The following is an 8908-nucleotide window of genomic DNA, read 5'->3' on the forward strand; positions in this document are numbered from 1 at the left end:
AAATATTTGTTCGATTTGAGTGATTTTTTTTGGTCTGATCTTACTTAGGATGATCTAGCACCATTTTTTGACGTATACCAAGTAAATATTAATCAACCGCGGCAAACGAACATTAAAAGAAATTTCCCTCTATGGAGAAAAGTTCAATAATAACTTTCCCCCTGGCTTAAAGTCTTTCAAAGTATCAAACGTGTTCCACTCTCCATGAAGTTAAGGACACGAAAATTTTATTGATTTTAACTAACTTATCCAAATTTTTACTAATTTGATAAAAAAAGTGTAATAAAATGTATTTCAGAAAATGTTTCGACTACTTCTGTCTCGATCTTGTTCCTTAAATGCCCGCCACTGTTCGACAGCTTCGGCGGTAAAAATGGAAATGAAAAATCCCGATAAACTATTCAAGTGTATAGATATCGAACTAAGGTATGTACTACTGANGTCCAAAATAAACAGTATGTAAAGTACTAAAGCTCTCCTCATGGTACGAATTTTATATTTTTGACTTTTTTAAATCTTCTTAACATTTCCGATCAATCCATTAGAGGTCCGTGGCACGAAAAATGAGGAAATTGTAACAGTATGAAGTGGCGAAGTTAGCAACCTCTAAACAATGTCTTTGTCCGTCTTTGGTTCAGAAATGTTGCGTAAGCTACAAAAAGAGGCCCAAAAATATAATTATCTAGCCATGGGGAGCCACCATACTCTCATAGTTTTTTTAGGGACACCCTTTGGATTGTGAACTGAGCCATGAACATTGTACATGGTTTACAACCAAGTCTCTCCAGAAATAAATTTTAAAGAGGATACAATTTCTGGGCCGAGCACTGCAGCTAGGACAGGCTAGGGGGCCGGGGCTCATGGCTCCAAATATACCCTAAAATACTGTGCACATAAGGAGGGGTTGGGGTGGGTCAAAAATTCTTATACTATAGGAAATAACCGATTTGTTAATGTTTGAATATATACACCCTTGAACTGTTTAGAGCCCATGAGCCCGCTGTTCTGAAGAGCTATTCTTGGTTTATGAACACCTCGGCTTCAGAGCTTGATATTACTGTAGAGAAATCATTTGCACCAGAAGAGCCAGACAAGGAATACTAATCGGTTATCATTTAAATCAGATTAAAAACTGAGCTTCAAAAGTTGTAACAATAAGTGAGAACCAGAAAACTCGGAAAAGGAATACTACTTTTAGACTACAGATTTAAGACTTTAAATAGTCCAACGAACATGAGACACAGAACTTGTGCAATGTAACCAGACCCATTTCACTTAATAAGTGATTTATAATCTTACTAGTAATCATCAATTGCACTTCAGTATTCTACAGCTTTCTGGTTATCACTGTATGATCTGACGTTTTTCCATGCATGGACCCCCCCCACCAAAAAAAAAAATAATTAACTGATAAGATTTTATTTGATTTAACATTTTTTAGCTTCAAAACATTTTGACGCTTATTGGTTACAGACGAATAAAATTAACCAAGAGACAAGCAAATATTTAACTCAATTAGTGGTTTACAGAGAAATATTAGGGTTAAAGGTACTATAACCGTAATCTGTTTATAAAGTGGAATGCCAGATTTTCAACCTTCATCTAAACAAAAATGATAAAGCTATTGTAGATTTTCTTTCATAAAGTATTTTGTTAAAATTCGCAATTCACTTTTTTTTAAAGACACGACATGTTCAATAAGCACCGTTGTGAATCTGACATACCACTCCACTGTATAAGATGACAGTCTCTTAAAGGTTAAGTATATATAGTTTACAATATATGCAGCTGTCCAATATTATCTAGAAATGATGATAACCAAGTATTAATGTTAGGCTCGTAAAACGCTGTTGAAAAGTGCACATGTGCACAAGAAGCATAGAGTTCAGTACGAAATGAGAACATATTATCATTTTATTACATTAAAGGTAACTTTTTTTATATCATGTTGTGAAAAAATTCAATCGACGAATTGAAGTATTTTTTTTTATTTTTTTCTAGCTTTCTTCATTGTTATGTTAGATTTTAAATTTAGTCTTTTTCAGCATCTAACGGGAAGCACTGCGGACACTTATTTAGAGTATGTGCAGAGAAATCTACCAGAAGGAGTCTCTATGAAGGTGCATCGTTTAAAAGTTTGTTAGCATATCACAGAAAATGATATTCTAATAAGGTTTAGTGTGTTAATATTCAGATTAACATACAAATGTGTTGATATTCACGTTTTCCAGGCTTCTCGTACACTTTGTTATAAAATTCTATGGTTTATATTTACTTAATTATTACCAAACTAGAAATGTAATATAGGCTGCAGAACGGGGCACATTGACTGTAATCAGTAAAAATAACAAATGCTTCCTTTTATTTTGAAATGTTTGCAATGTAGCCATGTGGACTCCCAATTTTAAAATTCATAGTATTTTATTTGTTAACAGGTTACTACAACAGAGCTGATGAAACAGTTATCAAAGTTACAACCTCCATCCTCTTCTTCCTAATCATCAAATGCAGAGGGTTTACATGATAGATTCAAGAATCGGTCGTTAAATATTTGAATTCATCATTATCATTTTTCTAGAATAGGAGCTTCAATTTCTTTATCATGAACAGTTCCGAATAAAAATTATTTTATAACTAAGAAAATATTTATTGAGTAACACTACAAGAATTCGTTAAAATAGAAGATAAACGTGGTGGCAACTAAGGCGGACATGCAAATCTGAAGGTCACACAAATTCTCCAAAGTTTACAGTTTTACTAAATGTATGTTCTTAATCATTTAAATACAGTTGTAGAATAATAATCAATGGTCAATGAAAAACAGAATTTTGAGTAAACTTTTATTATGAATTCTTGCTATTGTTTTCTAATCTGCAACAAATTTAAGCAGTTTATCTTTGTCTCATAGGTTTTAGGTCGTCAGCAACCTTGAAGGTACATCCTGTAGCTATCCTAACTGTCTCAAGATCAGTATCCTTAAAATAACAAATTGTTACTTGCAGAATTATTAATTCAAATTCAAGTTGAATTTTAAAGGGTTTATTATTATTATTATTATTATTATTATTATTATTATTATTATTATTATTATTATTATTATTATTATTATTATTATTATTAGTTTAATCCTTATTTTGAAGTTAAACTGAAAATGTTTTATTAAAAAGATTTAAAACCTGATCAATTTCAATGAGAGTGATTCCATCTTTATCAATAGTAAAGACCCCTAGCTCCGTGATAATCATGTCAACACACTGCTTCCCTGTAAGGGGAAGGGAGCAGTTCTCCAGGATCTTGTGTTTGCCTCCCTGAAAAAAATCTCATTTTAACACATTATTTTAATTGTATATTTTCCTCTGATATGTTTGGGTTTTTTCGAATGATTTCATTTTTTGGGGCAAATGGCTTATAAGGCGGAAAAAGCTCAATTTAGAAATAAAAGTTTTGAAAGTGAAGGGAAAGTTAACTATTTAAGGGATCAGTTCTAATTTATTCTCCTGAAATGTTCAAAAATAATTAAAGAAATATGCTCCTGAAAGATTTTTTAACTTAAAGATTGGAAATACCTTTGCAGTGTGTTCCATTGTGACCACAACCTAAAAGAAAATAAGATTAGTTGATTATAATTTAATTTTGAACAATGAATGTATCAAGGTATTAAGTTAAACCTTAGTTCCTGCTGCTGCAACTAGATCCATGGCTCCACCCATTCCTTTCACCATTTTCCCAGGGATCATCCAGTTGGCAAGATCTCCATTCTGGGACACCTGGAATGTATATATTTTATAAATAATCGAGGTTTTTTCTGGAAAAAAACTATGAGAGGGTGGATTTTTTTCTCATATCTTCTAAACCAAACCTGCATAGCTCCAAGAATAGTTAAATGGACGTGTCCTCCTCTGATCATAGCAAAACTTTCATCGCTAGAGAAATAGGAAGCTCCTATAAAATAATTACCTTATTGTATCTCATATGATGTATAATGTTTGAATCATTGTCTTGACAGAGATTTTTAAAATAAATTGTGCAACATTGTTTAATTTCAGATTGTAGAATGGCTGACCTGGTATTGTAGTTACAGTTTGTTTTCCGGCATTGATAAGATCTGGATCAACCTGGGAAATAAGTAAAATTTATTTTAACACTTCAAGGGACTATCAGCGTAATTTCAAGTGATTCACAACGGTACCCTTAATACATTTATTTGATCAAAAATGTGGAAGATATTGTCGTTTTCCTAGGTATTCAAGCGGTAAACTCTGATAATTCCTATACTTTTTTTTAGAGTTGAAATGCGCAAGTAACTTTTTTAGAGAATCTACGATTGAAAATAATCAATTCACCAAACTCGATAAACATTGTAAAATAATTCATACTTGATCAGACAACGCATTTAAGGGTACCATTGGGAATCGAGCATTGCCACCTTTGCATGTCACTCTCAGATCTAGTGTTTTTGGTGATGCCATTTTATTCCCAAATATCATATGTAAAGAAAATTTGCTTTTGGTGAAAGTATTTAAAGCTTACAGATTTCTTCTTTCCTTCAAAGTTTGGAAGATTATCATATTTACTGAAGGGGATAAATATAAATATTTTTTACCTGATCTTTGGTTGGGAATGGTCCTAGACCAAGTATACCATTTTCAGACTGAAGATGGACTGTCATGTCGTCTAGAAATATCTATTTTAGTCCAATGTTCAAAATTGTATCTTCAGAAATATTTTTTTTAAAGTTACGCGAAAACTTTTACGGGGGAGTGTAATTCTAAAAAATATACACCCCTGGGTATAGATCTTTGGGACCTATGGTGTAGCACTTTTAAAGTAGTTTTAGGAGGGGGGGGGGGAGGTTTTCACTAATTTTAAAATTTTCTACTCTATTTTGTTAACCTGGTATAAAGTTTGAGGCCAACATTGGCATTCCAATTCCCAGGTTTGCATACATCCCATCCTGGAACTCACAAGCTGCTCGTCGAACTATTTTCTCCCTCAACTTGGCAGCAGGGCTCAAGGGTTTATCTAGACAATTTTACTATTCATACTTCAATTTTTTTAAAATAAAGTTCTTACAGCTAAAACTTTTTTGAAATAAAGTTTTTCCAGATGAAACATTTTTTTTGAAATAAAGTTCTTGCAGATGAAACATTTTATAAGTCAGTTATTATTGATAAAACTTTTTTTGAAATAAAGTCCTTGCAGATGAAACTGTTTTTTCAGTCAAGTTCTTACAGATGAAATTTTTTTTTTAAAAAGTTATTGCAGATGAAATTTTTTAAAATAAAGTTTTTACAGATGAAGCTTTTTTTTGAAATAAAGTTCTTAAAATTTATTTATTAGTTTTCAGGATTGAATTGTCTTTTCCTTTGGCTATTTTTTAAGTCTCATTTTCTTGAAGATTTCACCTGATTTTGTCTCAGAAAGGGTCACTCTTTCAATCCTCTTCTGATAGCTTTCTCCTTTAATCACTCTTTGAACATAAATGGATGGAATATGAACCTGAAAAAAATATATGGTTATTTGTTCAAACGTTAAGTATTTTTCTAAAATTGTGCTAACCTGATCTGGGGGAATTTCTCCAATTTCTACAATTTCTTCAACCTCAACAATGGTCATCTGTGAAAATCAAAATATTTTTATAAGATTTTTTTTGAATATTTAAACAAACTTTTGGCAATCTGCTTTATATTTATTTTATATTAAAGCATATTTTGTATTCCTTTGCTGCTTTGCACATTGGTAGATTGAAGTTCATAGCGGTCTTGTTAAAGATAAGGTTTCCAGCCTTGTCCGCTTTCCAGGCCTTGATAAGCGCAAAGTCACCAGTAATCCCCTCCTCCATTATATAGCTTCTACCATTGAAAACCCGCTCCTCTCTTTTCTGTTGATAAATTATCCTTTTTTCCATTAATTTTAGAAACTTTTCAAAAAGCTTTGAATAGAAACAATTGAACTAAGTCGAACTGTTTTCTGGTGCAAAAGTAAGATAATATATCCCTCAGAATGTATAGCTATGGTCCCATCTGTGTTATACTTAATGGGAGATCCCCCTTCATGTACCAGAGTTCCAAATGCAGTAGGAGTAAAGAAAGCTGGAATCCCGGCCCCTCCAGCTCTGCAAATAATAAATTTACTCTTCCCTGGTCTTTTTGAGTGATAAGGATCCGGATCCGTACTGTTTCCGCTTCCCAAATTCTGATCCGGATTTTTAAGTATCAGCACGTAATTTACTAAATTGTCAGATTTCAAAAATTTGTTTTTATAATTTAATGAAGATAAATCTAATTAGAATATTTAAAAAAGTGTACCTTTCATAAATAAAAAATCTAAAGCTTTGGTATTATTTTGCTGTTTTGCTAAGTTTTTCACCTGATTCTTTCTGCGAGTGTACCTTGCGGAGTTAGCTCAACCTCTAGTTCTCCCTTAAAAGAAAAAGTGTTTGCGAAATTGTTCAATTTTGACTTTTCTCCTTTTATCTATATATCATTTGTACAATTCAAAAGAACAGAAGTATCTTCTTAATATTTTCCATAGACAAAAACCTATATAATTTTGAAACCGGCTTGCAACTCTTTTATTTGAGAACCACTTTATAAAACGTTGACTGTCTCTTTAAACTAACCTGGAGATATTGTCTTTCAAACTCCGCATTCTCTCCAACATATGAGGCAATCATCCTCTTGATCTGCTTCTGCTTCAAGAGTAGTCCGAGACCAAAATCATCCACACCTTAAACATTTCCCTATTTTTTAGCTTTACCTGGGGCTTTTTAAAAATTAACTGGGATGAAAAAATTATTTTTAAGACAACATTTCCCTGTTTTATTTGAGAATATATACATATATATTTAAGGGGGGGGATTGAGCCCCCATACCCTCCCCCCAGAATACGCCTCTGAATTGTTTTAGGTTTAAATATTTTAAGAATTTGATATGGTCATGTTACATATTTATGTACATTACAATGTACAGTTTGCTGTACACGGTATACACGTCACACGTATCAACAAACAGACACACTAGTTAACGTACGAATCTAAGATACCTGAAGGGCTTCTTCTGGACTTCCTAGGAACTGTGGACCTAGAACAGACTGGCTGATGGAAAAGCATCTTGCCAGATCAAAATTCTAAAAGCATTTATATAACTCCATTAAAAAATCTGATTAATTTTTGTTTGTTATAAAAGCATCGTTTGGAAATTCGAGTTTATAATCATTGTGCCTTGAGATATGTACATTACATACCTGTTCAGTGTACACACATACCTGTTTCTTTACACTCCAAAGCAATCTTGAACATGCTGTGAGTGGAGGCATTTTAAATGCAGATTTTCTGAAAATATTCAAATTATTTGTTATAATTTAGCAGATTTCACGTTGCATAAATTGGTTAACTTTAAAATGTCAATTTATAATAAAATATATTGGCTAAAATTTTACTAGGATGTACTCTATAGCTGTAAATACTTTTCGCAGATTTATGTGATACAGTTTTAAGAAATTTGGTTATTAATAAATACAAAAAAACAAAGTCTTAGGTCTATATCTGTCAAGGTTAAAATCTTAGACAGTTCAATGTTTATGTTACTTCTTGTATTAATTTCAAGTATTGCGTATATCTAGTTAAACCAATACTAGTTTCTAAATTCTGTCTGCTGTGTTCAAATCTGGATCTATCTATCTATCTATTTTCTCTATCTATCTATCTTATAATCAAGTAAACAGCTGATCTCCTGGCAGCCTAACATATTATATACGCATGAAAAAATGATAGGGGAGATGTATTAAAAAATGTATTTTTCAATTCCCTCTTCCCATGAACAAGAAACCTTTCCCCCATACCCCCCACCCTCACTCAAAACTTTTTTTTACGAATATATTTACAGGTGATAAAAAAAACATTTTTGTATAAAATTATGGGAAGAAGGGGGAGAAATAAATAAATTGATAATTTTTGTAAAAAGTTTTTTACTTTTTTAAAAAAAAACTTTACTTCCCACCCCCCTCCTCTCCTCTTAACAATACCAACAGTTTTTAATATTTGCATGGCAACAATACGCATGCAGCCTGCAGCTTCAATGCATTGAGTTTTTTATTGAGAAAACAAAATAATATTTTAAGGTCTCTTTAAAACTTTTAAAATAATTTAGAATTTAAAAATAATACAATTTTTACCATTTACTTTACTACGGAGTTGTAACTTTAAGATGGAGAATTGTAACTAACTGAAGAAGTGGAATTAACCTAACCTAACCCTAAGATAATTTAAATGATAATAATAATAATTTTGCTGAAAAAAGGCGGTCATGGACAAAATTGATAGGAGGGGGGGGGGGGGGGGGGGGGTCCAAAAATTGTATACTAGGACAGAATCAACTTAGTTAATTTAATAAAATAAAAAAAATGGTAATCATACCGAGATTTTCACTGTCCACTTGTTGATTGTTGACACATAGAATTTACCAAAGTATCGGTATCATCCCAAGAGATTTAATAGTTTGAAAAGTCTTCCAACTTTTATGTGTTCTTTGTGTGTAAGGGGAGTCGGATTGTCATCATTATCACTCACATATCGGTAGAAAGCAGCAACTAATCTTCGTTCTAATCCTTTGAAATTCAACTTTTATCTAGTTTGTCTGCAATATTTGTAAACAAACCCCCATAAATTTGTACAGAGTACAAATATACTTGCCGCAAACCTTTATATCCAATGTACTGTATGTCAGTAGCTAGTCCATAGCTAAATTTCCATTTTCAATTTCAACGTTACCCTCCGGTATGGTGAAGACGACATGAACAATCTATTCTAATTTATCTACAGGGTGTCCCACGAAACATGACAGTTGATGAATAGTTTAGAATGTCTTATTCAATTATTTGTTCAGTAGTTTGACACCAAAGATCAATA

General features: G+C 32.2%; 2 protein-coding genes across 2 annotated transcripts; one reads left to right on the forward strand and one right to left on the reverse strand.

The window, feature by feature from the left end:
* Nucleotides 1-294: 294 nt before the first annotated feature.
* On the forward strand, nucleotides 295-2803 carry LOC111716804 (28S ribosomal protein S10, mitochondrial). The gene is made up of 5 exons (XM_023492288.1): nucleotides 295-426; nucleotides 987-1095; nucleotides 1836-1928; nucleotides 2046-2120; nucleotides 2436-2803. The coding sequence occupies exons 1-5, from the start codon at nucleotides 302-304 to the stop codon at nucleotides 2496-2498; spliced, it is 465 nt and encodes a 154-aa protein (XP_023348056.1). The 5' UTR covers nucleotides 295-301; the 3' UTR covers nucleotides 2499-2803.
* Nucleotides 2804-2826: 23 nt separating this feature from the next.
* On the reverse strand, nucleotides 2827-7372 carry LOC111716803 (succinyl-CoA:3-ketoacid coenzyme A transferase 1, mitochondrial). The gene is made up of 16 exons (XM_023492286.1): nucleotides 7267-7372; nucleotides 7038-7128; nucleotides 6623-6729; nucleotides 6370-6422; nucleotides 5998-6115; nucleotides 5720-5881; nucleotides 5560-5616; nucleotides 5406-5499; nucleotides 4894-5022; nucleotides 4604-4674; nucleotides 4064-4115; nucleotides 3860-3942; nucleotides 3669-3767; nucleotides 3567-3596; nucleotides 3177-3308; nucleotides 2827-2975 (listed from the first exon to the last, which is right to left on the reverse strand). Exons 1-16 carry the CDS (start codon nucleotides 7315-7317, stop codon nucleotides 2892-2894), a joined length of 1413 nt encoding a protein of 470 aa, XP_023348054.1. The 5' UTR covers nucleotides 7318-7372; the 3' UTR covers nucleotides 2827-2891.
* Between the last annotated feature and the right edge of the window lie 1536 nt (nucleotides 7373-8908).

The sequence above is a fragment of the Eurytemora carolleeae genome, unplaced genomic scaffold (genome assembly GCF_000591075.1).
Source record: "Eurytemora carolleeae unplaced genomic scaffold, Eaff_2.0 scaffold2211, whole genome shotgun sequence".
NCBI lineage: Eukaryota > Metazoa > Arthropoda > Copepoda > Calanoida > Temoridae > Eurytemora > Eurytemora carolleeae.

Bases quoted from the DNA above. Each gene is read 5' to 3' on its own strand.
- LOC111716804 (XM_023492288.1), top strand. From the start codon at position 302: ATGTTTCGACTACTTCTGTCTCGATCTTGTTCCTTAAATGCCCGCCAC. The intron at 1,929-2,045 runs GTAACTTTTTTT...AGTCTTTTTCAG, and splicing joins ATCATTTTATTACATTAAAG to CATCTAACGGGAAGCACTGC. The intron at 2,121-2,435 runs GTGCATCGTTTA...ATTTGTTAACAG, and splicing joins CAGAAGGAGTCTCTATGAAG to GTTACTACAACAGAGCTGAT.
- LOC111716803 (XM_023492286.1), bottom strand. From the start codon at position 7,317: ATGCCTCCACTCACAGCATGTTCAAGATTGCTTTGGAGTGTAAAGAAA. The intron at 6,423-6,622 runs GTTAGTTTAAAG...TTTTCTTTTAAG, and splicing joins TTGAAAGACAATATCTCCAG to GGAGAACTAGAGGTTGAGCT. The intron at 4,675-4,893 runs GTTAACAAAATA...AGATATTTCTAG, and splicing joins GGCCTCAAACTTTATACCAG to ACGACATGACAGTCCATCTT.